The sequence below is a fragment of the Poecilia reticulata genome, linkage group LG16 (genome assembly GCF_000633615.1).
Source record: "Poecilia reticulata strain Guanapo linkage group LG16, Guppy_female_1.0+MT, whole genome shotgun sequence".
Classification (NCBI taxonomy): domain Eukaryota; kingdom Metazoa; phylum Chordata; class Actinopteri; order Cyprinodontiformes; family Poeciliidae; genus Poecilia; species Poecilia reticulata.
The window spans coordinates 10263643-10278828 of record NC_024346.1 but is presented as its reverse complement, the minus strand read 5'-3'; the positions used below and the strand labels follow the sequence as shown (position 1 = coordinate 10278828).

The window sequence follows — 15186 nt, the reverse complement described above, 5'->3', positions numbered from 1 at the left end:
TATATATATGCTGCTCCATATGTAAATAAATATGTCCATGTTTAGAACAACATCCCATAATTTTTGCTCTTAAAAGCAAAATTTGAAAATTAAAACAGTGAATTTATTTCCTAACATTTTCCAGAACCTCCTTTGTTCTATTTTTGCCTGTCATAATGAGTCAAATGTCCTGAGTGGGTGCTGAACAGGAGGCAGCTGGCTCTTTTCTTGGTTACTAAATTACTTGCCTTTGTAAAAATGAGAACACGATTTCACAACAACAGAGTGCACAAGCATAAAAAAAAAATTAAAAAAAAAAGAACACAGCAATAGAGAAACAACCTGTCAGAAATGACATACCATAAACGGGAGTTTTCCCAGGTAGGATGACAATGATGAGCTGAAGTCCAGAGTAGGTGTTTTTCAGGTGTCTGAACATGGGTTCCACGCTGTCGGCTCCCTGGGCGTACTTACAGAAACACGGCTGGCCCTGAATCGGCATCCCAGCATCCTTTGAGATCTTGCGCAGCTGGTCTGTGAAGTTCCTGAGTTAAATCCAAAGTTCAGTTAAGAAAAAATTCAAAATAAAAACAGTGAAGGCAGAGTACAGCAGCAGTGCTTTACAGTGGTATTCACCCACTTTTTTTGTATAAATTTTGTAACGCTTCAACAGAAATAATGTTATTTTCCATGAACCAGCCCATAAGTATATTACAATTAAGTAAAAACTGGGTGACATGCATTCATTTTCAGCTACCTTGACTGAGATGTCTTTTGCCAAAGATCTAAAGTTTAGAGTTTCTTTTCAACAGCTATTATCTTCCTTAGCTTCTGATGCCTTCACAGAAACATTTTTATTTATACTGAGTTTAAACTACACACGGTTGGACTTTATTTACTAACTAAATTGATTTTTTTTTTTTTATCCAAGGTGATTTTCAGACTTTTGCTTGTCAAAAATTTGGAAAGCTACATATCCATGACTCATTTCACTTCGCACTGGAACTCTGCACTTACTTGAGCACCTCCTCTCTGCACTGCTTCTGTGGGGCAAAGCAGGCGATCGCCCAAACTTTGATCTCAATGCCGTTGTAAAACTGCTTCCCTCTCATGTCCCAAACTCCCTGGTTGGGAGTTGCGATAGCCCGGTTCTGTGGAAAAGAAAAAAGAAAACAAAACAGCAGTCAACCAGGATTTAGTTTGTTGCATTTGGAAAACGTCACCAAACGGTTGCATGGTTACTGATAAATGGGCTGCGTTTACCCGTCCGCCATACTGTAGAATGGGAGCTGGCAGCACCCTGCCTGTCACTTCAGCCATGTCGTCCTTCACCTTGATCCCAAACTCCTGGATGTATGGGTCTAGGTTGAAGTTAGCATTCTTCATCTGTGGAGAGTGAAGGACATGCATCATATTTCACTGCCTGCACCACAAATCACTGAGACGTATTATCTCAGTTGACAAGCATTGGCCTCCACGAAGCGTTCTCCAGAACTCACCAGCCTGCTGATCTCCTCCTGCCTGTCAGGCGCAGAGCGAGCTGTGGCTTTAATCATAGTGGAGGTCTGATTATCCGTCAGCTTTTTAATGCACCGCTGACCCGCTACAATGTTACACACCTAGAAAGAGCAAATATATAGAGTCAGTAAAACAACTTAAAAGTTTGCTGATAATTTCCAAAAAGTACTAAAATATCATAATTATATCCTTCAACCAGTCAGATTTCCATAAAGATTTACCTCCAGGGGCAGGTAGGTGTGTTTTTGCTCCTGCCCAACTTGTAAACAAGGTAGGTGGGGGTATTTAAGCTGCAAGTTGTACTTCTGCTTGAAGTACTGGGCCACTGTACATTCTACCGTCTGCCCACTTTCAAGCTGAAGGGGAAACCTAGACGTAAAAAGATTTGAATCAGTATTGCACCTGTATTGACAATTACTATTAAAAAATGTGTGAAATCGTTTAAATCCATTTGGAATTTTTTATAAACATTAATGCATCTGAAAACTCATTTTCTCAATTGTTTGCATCTGTTATAGCCGTTTAGATGAAAATTGACAAAAATTTGTCAATAAATGTTATTTATTTTAAAGAATAATTTTCTTCTTTTAAATAAAAAACAAACAAACATGTAAATCCCTTATTAAGCAGGTATACCATTTCCCAAGTAGAACTTTGAGTTTAACTTTAGAGTTTTATAACACCATCATTCTTTATAATAAATCTAAATATACTTCAAAATCATGACACTCCAAAGTGGCTCTGTGCCAATTTAATTACCAAGATAACCTGATGATGTTGGAGTCATTAAAAGACAACAGATCCATCTACTTTGTTGTGGTTAACACCGGGAGCACAGAAGATAATGAGGTTACAGGAGTAATGGGTTTAAAGAGCATTTACGTTTGATGGCTGGCAGGACGTCTGGTGACATTGCATACACGATATTTTCTCTTCATTTGCCCACAGTGTGTCACCTCGACCTTCAGGCCTACAATCAAAAAGTTTGAGAAGCACCGACACAATCAGACAACTGGGAATAAAAAGAAATAAAATATAACACAGTATACATACCGCATTATTTCAAGCCCAAAGTTTCACATTTCTTAGAAGATTTTTGTCATTTAAATATAGCTAAGCCATAAACATAAAAAAACTAAAACATAAAAGCCAAAGTATTTTTTTCAGTTAAAATTTCAAATTTTATTGTATAGAAAGACGAATGTCTAAATAAAACCACCTTATTATAAATTTGACCTTTAATAAAAGTATATAAAAGACATGAATAGAATATAAAATAAAACAAGAATTTCAGTTAGGAGCAAATCATAAAACTTTAGTCTGACCTGATAATTTTTTAAGAATGTCAGATTTTTATCTTCAAGAAAAATGGAAGAGAGATGCAGCCTTGAAATAAAAAAAATGTTTCTCATAATTATTTAAACATAGAAATGGCTATAATCACGTTCTATATTTCTCCAGACTTTAAGACTGTTTATGAACCTTAAATGAAGGAAGGAAAAGAAAACTAAAAAGATAAAAATTTTTGCAGTACATATTACCAACCACACAATATGGCCTCTAGGTTTTTCTACAATCAAACGTAGTCTTGAAATAATAAAGGTGAGAAAGTTTATTCCTTTATGATTTCTATTATGTTTTGGAGGTTCTTTCTTTCTCACCTTTAATTTCCTTTGTGAAGCGAACCCTCTGTGAGTCTGTGAGGGTCTTGGGCTGCTCATCGATGTTGCGAATGTCCAAAACCTCACACATGAACTCAATTACAGGCTGGGCTTTGTAGAAGGCCGTGGCAGACACTAGAGGGAGACAAAGAGCAACAAAAATAAAATACCACCTGGAACATTTAATGGCCTTTATTAAAGTATTTTGAATCAATTTTTTTTAAACAGCGAGAGAGAAGAAATGTAGACTTCACAAATAATGTTATGAACTGTTCAATGTTTTTCTCTCAGAGTGCATGTTACATTTCTGTGACAGAACAACTAGTCACGGCGGTGTTAATAAAAGCCACTTAGAACACTTAATGGCAACACACACACACGAATGTTGTCAGTGACTCACCATCAATGTTAAGCATCATCTTCCACATGGCGGGACGCACAGACTGATGGAAGCCAAACCAGACCTCCCTGCCCCCACCAAGTGGGTGGTAGTATCCTTCAGGTGGGGAGAAGAAGGACCGACCCACTGGAGTGTACCTAGTTGGAGGAGAAAATGATGAGTGTGCATATTTAGTCCAAGAATACAGCATGAGCTCATGTCCAGGAAAGGGGTTACTTCAGAGTGAGATAAGGCTTTCCAAAGAAAAACGGAGCAAACATGAACCGATCTTTGTCACAAAATCTGTTGCATCTAACTTAACTACAGTGTCTTGTAAAAGTACTTGTGCTTTTTTTTTTTAACTTGTTCACATTTTGTAACATTACAACCACCGAGAGGTCAGACCACCACAAAATAGCATGAAACCAGATAAATGTTCTCACTAAGTTTTCTGGTATTTAGCAAATAGAATGTTGGTCATTCTAACCAATGTTAGAAAAATTTTTTAATTCAACTTTAAGAAAAAATGAGCATGTGTATTTTCAGTATATCATATGTCTCTTCTAGCTTTGCACATATAGAGAAATTTCTGCCCATTCTTCTATGCTAAACAGCTAAATCGCAGTCAGATTAACTCCAAACATCAGCTTAACCCTCTGATGTGTGAGTGAGTGAGTGACTGACTATACAGTCTTCCGTGACTGGGTCCTTTTTGACCCGGGTTCCAATCAATGTGTTTTTATACTACTTTTCTCATTTTGATTCAAAATAATGTTTTGTATAATACTTTCTACTGTGTTTTATTTCACACAAGAATTATTTCATGTTTGAAATATTTTCATTTTTCACTTTAAATTTTTTAGAACAATTTGTAGAACATTTCTGACAATTTGTAGAACATTTTTAAAACAAAATGACAGCAGCAATTTTACAACAATGATCAAATGTCAATAATGGACAATGTTAACATCCATTATGTGTGTGTGGGAGGGGATGCAAAAGAGCGTGTTTCCCGAAACTAGCTTGCTAATCAAGCTAGCTAACATTACTGTCTCTATTCTATTATGCTATGTGTATCACGCATGTGAGTGTGTGTATGTGTATGATTTATCCATCCATCCATCCATCCATCCATCCATCCATCCATCCATCCATCCATCCATCCACCCATCGTCTGTTTGTCTGGGGTCGGCAGACTAAGTAAGGAGGCTCAGAGTTCGCTCTCCCCAGCCACTTGTTCCAGCTCCTCTGGGGGATCCCATGGCATTCCCAGACCAGCTGAGCAAGCTCCTCAGCGTGTCCTGGGTCTTTCCCGAGGCCTTCTCCCGGTGGGACATGCCCGGAACACCTCACTAGAGAGGCGTTCAGGAGGTATCCTGACCAGATGCCGAGCCACCTCAACTGGCTCCTCTCGACGTGGAGGATCAACGGCTCTTCTCTGAGTCCCTCCTGGATATCTGACCTTCTCACCATTTCTCTAAGGGAGAGCCCAGACAACCTACAGGGAAAACTAATTTTGGCCACTTGTATCCGTGACCTCGTTCTTCAGTCATGATCGAAAACTCATGACCATAGACGAGGGTAGGAACTTAGATCAACCGGTAAATCAAGAGCTTTGCTTTTTGGCTCAGCTCTCTCTTCACCACGACAGATCGGTACAGCACCGCTTCACTGCACCAATCCGCCTGTCGATCTTCTGCTCCATTTTTCCCTCATTGGTGAACAAGATCCTGAGATACTTGAACTCCTCCACTTGGGGAAGGACATCCTCCCCAACCCAAAGTAGGCACGGTATACTTTTCTGGCTCATTTATTTATGCATTTATTTCTATAGCTATACATTTTTATTGTATTTATTGAGATGTTAAAAGAAAGAACCTTGAACACATTGATAAACAGGTTTTGCATGTCATTCAACACATCATCTCTCTTGGTTCTCATCCAGGGTGTCAGACACACACAGAGACACATGCAGACACACACACACACACAGAGACACACACACAAATAATAAAGATGCATAATAAAGTATAGGTGGTAATGTTTACTAGTTGGTTAGATAACTAGTGTTGGCTAATTTTGAAGAAGGCTAATATGTTGATTTGAGACAATAACGCTGTCACAATACTCATGATTAACACACACAAACACATTTGTGAGATAAAAAATAAAGATAATACTTATATGTAAGAGTTCTTGCTATGTAAAATAATATTATTCAGGGGTGACACTTAGGTCTCAGTGTGTTTGGTTCACAAAAAAATGTTTTCCTGACAGTAACAATTGGTAAGAAACAAAGATTCCCATTAAATTCCATAGGAAATGAATGCGGGTCATTTTGGACCCACTCACGGAAGAATGGAGTAGTAACATAAAACATGCCATTTATTAAAATGTATATAAGGTAAATAAAAATTTTTAATTGCATGATATCAGTAACATGTTTCTTGAGGAATACCTGGAATATGAAGTGATTAAAACTTTTTATTACAAAGATATTGCAACAAGATGACCTCACCGGGTCAAAAAGGACCCAGTTACGCATCAGAGGGTTAAGACTTACCCCGGATTCTCATTTGAATTTTGACTGAATCATTCTACTCAGTTTACATCTTGAAGTCAACTATTTCCTTGATCGAAATTGTTAAATACTTGTTAGGCAATTTCAAAAAGACAAAGACTAACAATCCTGTTTTTCTGATTCAGGTCTAAAGCATGATTACCACAGAAGTGCACACACTGAGCTTGAACACATCTTAACTGTACTTTAGGACATCAAAATCAAAAGGATAAAAAAAAATCTGTACAATTTACAGTAAAATTTACAACTAGTTAAACTACACATGTACTTTCTAAAACATAAAAATACAAAAAGAATTTCTAAATGACAATCTGACTGAACAGACGGATACCCCATGCATATTTGGATCTGTTCCTCCCAACTGGAAGACAGAGGGTTTGCTATGGCGTACCTCATAGAGGCCAAGTGGCGCATAGCCACATCCAAGGCTTGAACTGAGTCGAGGGGGACTTGCAGTCGACCACTGACAAGAGTTTCCTGTAGCAGCCGCCATGACACTTTGGCCAACCATCGGATGGAAACCTTAAAGATTCGATCTTTCCCCTCACCAGGAATAGTTACCTCAAAATCCACCTGGAATGGCAACAAGGTGGGGGGAACATGATTCATTCCTTAAAAAATATCACAGTTAAAGCTGCAGCATATAACTTGACACTATGGTATGGAACACACACACAAAAAAAATTGGACTACTCTGCTTTCTCCCAGTGCCAACTAGAAACAACCAATCAGAGTTAAGAGGAGGTCCTTAGCGCTGTCAATCCTGCTGCCATTTCCTCCTCCTCTCCCCCAATATTGGTGGATAAACAGTTTTTCTGTAACAGTAAGTTGCTTCTCCGCCTTTAGTACATCGAGCAGCTTGTACACAAGCATGTTTGACAGCGCTAAACACCTGAAATTCCATCCAAACAAGATTAAAGATAAATTTAATGGATTCCTGAGAAGCTGATGGTAAAGGCATGGTAGAACAAAACTTAACTTACCTTTTCACTCCCAATAGGAAGTGCTAAGACGGTGTAAATATTCTTCTTGCCATCATACACTGGCTTCCTGTCACCAAAGAGCTGAGGCTTGAAATGTTGAACCATGTACTCCACCACCTCTCTGTAGGAATTAAGAATCATAGAATGAGCTTAAGAAGCAACAGAACACATAATAATCTTATGATATATATATTTATATATCATAATAATATGATAACATCATCCCAGTGTGCCAGCAACCTCATCAGGAAGCTTCATTGTCACAAATAGAGACGGTTCACAATGTGATCACGGTTTTGATCAAACAGGATACAGCTGTTGGGTGCAACATGGTGATCATTGGGGGGGCAGCGGCAAGACAAAGAGTGAGAGAGTGCAGGTGGCAGTGGGGGGGCAATGTTCAATGCATTGGTTTTCATTATGAAGTGGGGGGCGAGGAGATATTCCTAAAAAGAAAAGGTCAAAGGCCTCAACCTTTGCATGCCTTCTTGGTTCCTTTGTGTTTCATCTTCCAAAGAAACTAAACTAAGTTCTTTGGAAATTTGGAAGTGAATTTTATAGAATGTGCAGTTTCTAGGGATAATTCTACCAAAATTTAAAGGTTTTGAAGTGTCAAATATGATTTCTTCTTTAAAACCTAATTAACGGTTTAAATCTCTGCAAAAATATTACAGCTGGCAGATTTACACAATTCATTCATACTGAATCTGTTATTCCATTAAATAAGCACAAGATACTGAAATCCTTTAAAGTGTAAAAGTAAATAACTTTCCATTTTTGCAAACATACATCTGATGTCAAACAGGCAAAACATTATCTCTGGCATTCCTCTAAGGTAGTCTAAATGGATATTAGTAATTATCCAGAGCAGAGGCAATGATCAGAACACAGAGACGGAGTCTCCGTCACAACTCTGGGGTTAGCGCCAAACTGAATAAACAAGTTTATTGTATTTCTGCTAATAGCCAACGCTGACACATGAGACAACTGGGAAGCTTGCCAGACAATCGGATGGTGTCGACAGCCACCAAGCTTAGTTACAAGCATAATATAATTTCAGAGTGGCCACAAAAGTAAAGGATCATGAACAAAAAAAGACATCTTTCTATGACGAGTGAAATGTCTTAGATCAAACATGAAGTAATGCCAGGCTGCCAATTGCCATGAAAAGCAGATGTCACATTTGTTTTGTTTTTTTAAGTTCACTCTCCAGAGAGATTCTTGTTCCCTTTACTCTCACAACCTTAATATTTATTTTTATTCCATACAGCAAAGTGATTAAAGTTTCATGTTTCACATGTTGTTATTTTACTCTAACCGACTTCTAATTTATACCTGTAAACAAACCATTTGGTATCCATGTATGCAAAGTATTCTTAATTTTGTTTTTTAGCAAAGTACTTTCATCAATTATGGAGACAGTCAATCATATAATTTTGATATACGCATTACTTTCTGAACATCTGTAAGACTTTTGGGTTTTATTGATTTTGTTTCTGGCCCATGTTTGACTCAGATTACGACCCCTCATTACTGTGAAGTTATTTTGTTCCTGAAAAACTTTGCTGCTGTGTTGTGATTTGCTCTGGAAATCTACTTTATTGATTCGGTTTTATGGTTGTTTTCAGACCTTTGCAAACTCTGCATTCAGGTGGAGCCAGCTGATGAAAGCTACCTGGAGCAGTGACAGGATTTTATAGTAATCCTATGAAGTAAATAAGAAACAAACTCTGCTAACCATTCCCTAAACAGTAGGCTAAACTTAGCAAGTAGGAGGTTTTTTTCCAGTGTCTTGGAAAAAAAATCTCATCACATTACGACCATAAACCTCAGTGTATTTATTTAACTATCAATTAAAAGATTGTTTTCTCAATGTTTCATTTTCTGTTTACTTTACAATTTTGGAGCACTTTTTGTTGGTCTACAACATAAAATCTTATTTTTGAAAAAACATTTGCTAAGGCTAATAATAATGTAATAATGTTAAGGCCTATAAATAATGCAGCAAGTTACTTGCATCCAGTTCAGATATTAAAAGTCAGTATTTGATTAATAACAAATGACAAAACTGTTAAAACAAACACCAACCAAAGTGAAACAATCCCATATGTTTGGATCCATTTTTGAGTCTAGCGTCCAGTCCAGCTGGTTGGACCCAGCAGCACAGGAGCAGCAGTTTAATATTAAAGTAGCTCTGGCAGAAATAGATTATTTTTATTCTTTTATTAAGCCAAACCCAAAGACACCAATTTTGATTTCAAAGCATAAAATCTTCCATTATAAAACATGGTATCCAGAATATGATTAAATATGGACTAGTTGATAAAAGTTCTAGAATTTAGTAGAATAGATTTTCCCTCACATTATGCATTATGTTTTCTCTGCTAATATATTTGTATAAATAAAGACAAGGTAAAGAACTGGATGGTGAGGAACCTTTTTTTTGCCTCAGTTTTTATAAATTAACAGTTTCTTTGCTTAATCTGCATAATTCACTGCTTTTTGAAAGACTGGAAACACAGGTAGGTATCTAATATTCAGTTTTAAGCATTACATCACAGCAAATGTTTGCTTCTTGACATAAGACTTGAGAAGCAAGCTATAAAACTTGCATGAAAAAATACTTTGTAACCAACAGTCATTAGTTGTCCTATTACCTGTTGACTCGCCGTGGGCACTTGTCAGGCTTAATGTCCACCTCATAGTGATAGACATCCATCTTTGGGATTTCCACTTCAAAGTAGTTGGCCAGCAGTTTAATGGGCTTGCCCACAGTGCCCATGCCCGGCCGCCGGGGGGCATGAAACACCTGCTGCAGGGGTGGGGGGAAGGCCCCCAAGGGCACTGGACAGACACATTACAGGGAGGCATCCACAAGAGGAGGAAACAGATGGAAAGAAGGTTAAAAACGAAAACAAACCGTGGAAAAGTAGAAATTCACAGTAATAAAATATTGGAGTTAATTAAATAAATGAGGAAAGCAAATCCGTGAGCGGAAAAGGAGAGGAAGTTGCAACGAAAACGGTTAAAAGAGAGAAAAGAGCAAACAGGACCACAAAAGTAGGTGTAAGGCAGGAAGGAAGCGTAGGCAGGGGCCAAAGTGAAATGATTAGTGGGCATGAGTCCCAGCAGCCGGGACAGTAAGGCAGGGAGAAGGACGATAGGAGAGACAAGAAACAATGTGAAAGAAAAAGTTACATCACAGATAAGTTAGAGTGAGGCAAGTTGTAACATAAGAGGTGAACAAGGAAGATTTGATAACACATAAAGGACAAAACAAAGATTCAAGGGAGAGAAAAAGGGAAAGAAAAGCAAAGACATAGAGGGAAGGGAAACAAATTACATTGATTAGCAAAATATTTTTTTTACAGAAGAATTACACCAACAATTCTAATATATAAAGGTTTATTATTGAAGCGGTAGCATGACAAAAAACACATCAAAAGAAAGCTAAGAACACATATAGGTGCAACTCAACAACTTAGAAAAGGTATGTTGAACTAGGGAGACATCAAACAGAAAGCTACTACTTAAGGATGGGAGTTGAATAACTCTGGTTTAGAGAATACTTTTTTTTTTTCCTCTCTGTAAAGTATTGCAAAAGTGAAATTTATGGAGCTCAGTTAAAGCCAGATTCACCAGCCTGTACCTAAAGAGTTGATTTCTGGATATTTTGATGATCATGGCTTAGCTAAAGCAATTGAAATCCTTGTAGCCTGCATCTCAGAAATTTTAAACATTTCATCTGCATCCTATTCCTAGCAAATTATTGGAAGGTTAAGTGGAAGGAAAAAGTGTAGTTCAAAAAAGGTGCACAAGCCACAGGGACTACAGCATTAGCAGGATTGTGAAGCGAAGACCATTTAAAAGTTGGGGGGGGGGAATTCACAAAGTGTGGAGTGGACTCCAGCTGGAGTCAGGGTTTCGAAACACACACCACTGTAATGTTATGGGGTTTCTGAACCAGATAACATCAGAAGCATCTTATTAGCTAAACAGTAAAGAACTGGACAGCTGTTCAATGATCCAAAGTAATCTTTTCAGATGAAAAAAAAATAAAAAAATAAGTGTACACTTCATTTGAAAATCAAAGTCACAGAGTGTGGAGGAAGAGTAAAGAAGCAGAGAATCAAGGCTGCCTGGGGTCTAGTGTGATGTTTCTAGTCGGTAATGACTTTTGTTGATGCCCATTTTATTTTCTAGCATGACCACGGTGCCAAAAGTACCAGCATCTGGTTTCATGAGTTATGTTACTGTGCACCCAGTTCATCTGACCAACACGTCAACAACACAGAGACTGAAAGTCACTGAGTTTCTTCAACATCTCAGCAGAACTAAAAGCTTGTACCTGCCATGCCATCCTCCACTTATGTAGCACTTCATGTAAAAGGAGCCCCAACCAAAAACATATGCTGTACACTTTCAGCAGATTATAGATTTTATGCTTTATTAGACTTTTTTGTAGAAGTTCAACTTTGGGTTTTCATTAGTTTTACGCTATAAACATCCAAATTAACAAAAATAAACACTGATTTTAATACATTTATACAGTACAAGTTTCAGATTTTGATGAAACAGTTTTTCAATTATACTTTTGTTTGAATTTATGTTTTAAGGATATCACCCAAATATAAAATAGTTGTATACATTTACAAATAGAGAACAGAGAACAAAAAACGCAGCCTTTCGGACAACAGGAAATAATAAAGTCAAACTCTATAATTTTCAACACATCACTTTGTTTTACCTCCTAAAGAGAGAAAGTTGGTTTGAGTTAAGGTTTGGTTTGGAGGGGGGCTTGTGGGGGATATAGGGGGGCGTCCCAGACTGGGTTCTTGGTGTGAAGTTAGCTCTGACTCCTGCCTGAGAGGGGCCCACTGCCGTAACCTCTGGGTCCCCAGAGAGCAGCCCTCCTCCATCACAACAAAGACCCCAGCTGCCCTGCTCCTCCATCTCACACACAGAAATACAGGGCAGCACGATGGAGGGAGAGCGCTTGCTACGATGAACACACTCACACACACCCACACACACACACACACAGGAGGACCCCCCCCCACCCCCTCCCCTCTCCTACATTCCCAGCCTCACCATGGAGACACCACAGCAACACAGTATTGTCATGGATATCAGGGGACCTGTGTGTGTTCATGTGCAAGGCTGCTGGAAAAGATGTGGGAGGAGGTAGGGTGCCACTGTGATCACACAGAAAAGACCTTGGCCTTTTTGGTCCCTCTGCGTTAGCCTATTCCAAACTAGAAAAGCCCGACTTAAAATAGCTGCTATAGAAACGCTTGGTTCAAAAATACCACTTAATGTTTCGTTCACAAAGCCGTGAGTCAGGAAGAGTAGTAGTTCTAATGTGAAGAAGGATGTTCTGCCTACAGTGAGTGAGTGTGTGTGTGTGTGTGTGTGTGTGTGTGTGTGTGTGTGTGTAGCATCACACGTCGAACAAACGCAGTAAACACAGATCTAAGACATGTGGTGAAGCATGCAAACTCAGAGCTGGAGAGGATACATGTGTGTAAATGTGCAAGCGCGTTGTGATTACTGCCCACCAAGCGCACAAAGACGCACACTTCTCCCTCGTGCCAGTGAAGGCAGATGGTGAGAAGTGGAGCCAGTGCTCTCACATATCCCAACACAATAGCAGTCTCTCCCGGGCGGCGAGACTTAAACTGGAGCCTCACAACACGAAGACGCTCGCCGCTTATTGCCTTTACAATGACGTAATGAGCAGCAAGACGGAGACACATTAGGACCACTAATTTCAAGCTAGATCCTGCCATGTATCTGAGGATTTCTGAACTTTCCTCTAGTTCTTTGCCGCTCATTTGGTGAAGTAGCTTGCTAATGTTTTTGTTCACACTGAATGAATTTATGAACAACTTTACATAATTTTTTAAAATTATTAAATTAAATACTTTTTTATATATTTGTATGTAGTTAAAATTCAAATAAATCTTAAGAAAATGTAGAGAATCTGGGTAGTACTTTTCAAAATGTACCTCAATCGGCAGGGGATTTGAACCAATTTTTTCTTGAGTAGCGATAAGCAGATTAAACACTAAATTAAAAAAAAAACTAATCTGATTTTTCTCGATTCATTAAATGCTTCAAAATTTAAAATTCCCACAATCACCACTCCATAAACTCATCAACAGTCATTATGTAATATATATATATATATATTTGACACAGGTTGGGATAAATGGGATTAATGGGGTATTTTCAGCAGCATAATTTTTTCACCTTTTACATTTAATATTAACTTGGGGAGCAAAACACGGTCCAAATAGGAATCAACGGTATAAGACAAGTTTGAGCAAACCAGTTCATTCTTGAGCCAGATAAAAACTTGTCTGACTAATCTGGGAAGACTGACAAATTGAATTGTCACACTTCAAACACAAAAGCAGAATATGAAATGGGGAGCCTTAGGGACCCTTCCCCCATTCTACAAATTAGATCAAATTTAAAACAAGCTAAATTAGCTATAAGGACCAACTGTGTGTTCTTTATTTCTTTGATCTGGAAGCAGAAATAAAGCTAGTTTAAAGTTATTTAAAGACAATTCCGAATAAGCAGTAAAGCCTAAGTCATAAAATAAGTTACGAACTCAGACCAAGGAGTCAGCAGATTTAAAATTGGATTGATGGGTGCAGAGTGAACTATTTTCAATAATAAAACAAGCATTCAGAACGTCAGCTTCTTCCTATTTCTGTTTAATAGGAAACAATCAATGTTTAAATGTCTCCAAATAAAGACAACTTCTACTATACATGAACACTGATTGCAAATCTGAAATATGCTATGTCAACTCCAGCATATACATATCACAATTGTGTATTATTTTGGGATATACGTTCATGAATAATTCACCCTTTACTGCAGATAGTGGGCCAGAGTTGCTCTATAATGTTGCATACGAGTTGCTGGTGTTTGAACACCGTTTAAGAAAGCCACTTAGGACGTGAGGAAGAAGTAGTGAGAAGGGTAGGCTGCTGTGTTGTGGATAAGCCTGCAAGAAGCAGCCAGCTGCTGCTGAAGGCGGGCTTCACCTCATTCCTCCTCACCACAGATTTCCCACGACCTCCATGCCCCCGGTGCATGGCTCAGTGTTTTGTCAGCACTCGATAACGCTTGTATTAAAATCTAAATTCACAGAAAATGTTGTCTTGCCAGGCTGCAATATATAGATCTCAGCGTCTCCTCTCTAATCTACGGTGCAACGATGGAGGGGTTGTCACACCAAGCCTCCTTGTATATCCCCCCCCCCCCCCCCTAAAGCTGGGTCGGCTGCGGCGCCCAGCTTTTCCAACTGAAATGTGTATCTGCAGCTATTACTCTAACAGTCAAAATGTATTCAATGTTAATGTAAAAATTCCACCTACCAGCGCCAGACGGTCCCGGCTCCATCCCATTCACTTAGCCGCGAAGGTACAAGCTAGCTAGTCCGGGGCTGCTGTGGCCAAACCGCCGGCCCCTTCAGGCTGGAGGCGTCTCAGTCTTCCAGCCCCCTCCTCTCGGCGTGTAGTCTTCTGCTTGCTCGGTGTACCCCCGCCCCCTACCCCTTACGAGGAACCCCCTCCAGATTCGCACGGGACTTAAGGCTAATGGTGATAGCCGCTGGCAGATGCTGGTTTGGCCGTTAACCCCGGACCTGCTGCTGCTAACCGTGGAGCAGGAGGAAGATAACTTCTTGTTTCTAACGGCTTTTCTTCCACAGTTCCTCGTCAGTCCCTCCGTGCTGTGATTCGGCCGAAGAACCCACACCACAGTGATTTATCGTCCTCTCGCTGTTAGAGCAAGATTCTCCAGCGGAACAAAAAGGCCAAGCCCCTCAGCCCCCAAAGATCCAAAACTTCTTCAGTGCCATTAAAAAAAGTGCAAGCGAATTGATGATAAACCTGCTGTCACACCCCAGAGGCTGAAGGAGGAACTGCACTGCAGGTATGCTAATCACTGTCAGACTGAGACCAGCATTTCTCAAACTCCCATGCCAACTACAATCTTTAATAACACCATCATTCCAATTACCACCATTATGATGGATAATAATATAAATTACGCATACAAAACTAT

The 15186-nt window shown here is 39.1% G+C and overlaps 2 protein-coding genes across 2 annotated transcripts in view; one reads left to right on the top strand and one right to left on the bottom strand.

The window, feature by feature from the left end:
* The window catches only part of ago1 (argonaute RISC component 1), a 22458-nt gene extending 7874 nt beyond the window's left edge, over nt 1-14584 (bottom strand). The window contains exons 1-12 of the mRNA XM_008431073.2: nt 14496-14584; nt 9759-9945; nt 7102-7222; nt 6510-6691; nt 3559-3695; nt 3159-3293; nt 2380-2467; nt 1719-1866; nt 1479-1598; nt 1243-1365; nt 997-1130; nt 340-524 (exon numbers count right to left, since the gene is read on the bottom strand). Of these exons, the coding sequence (XP_008429295.1) occupies nt 340-524; nt 997-1130; nt 1243-1365; nt 1479-1598; nt 1719-1866; nt 2380-2467; nt 3159-3293; nt 3559-3695; nt 6510-6691; nt 7102-7222; nt 9759-9945; nt 14496-14520 (1585 nt within the window). The 5' untranslated portion in view covers nt 14521-14584. The remainder of the gene's footprint in view (nt 1-339; nt 525-996; nt 1131-1242; nt 1366-1478; nt 1599-1718; nt 1867-2379; nt 2468-3158; nt 3294-3558; nt 3696-6509; nt 6692-7101; nt 7223-9758; nt 9946-14495) is intronic.
* Nucleotides 14585-14964: 380 nt separating this feature from the next.
* The window catches only part of dhdds (dehydrodolichyl diphosphate synthase), a 12197-nt gene continuing 11975 nt past the window's right edge, over nt 14965-15186 (top strand). The window contains exon 1 of the mRNA XM_008431072.1: nt 14965-15054. The gene's annotated coding sequence lies outside the window, so the exon portion shown is untranslated. The remainder of the gene's footprint in view (nt 15055-15186) is intronic.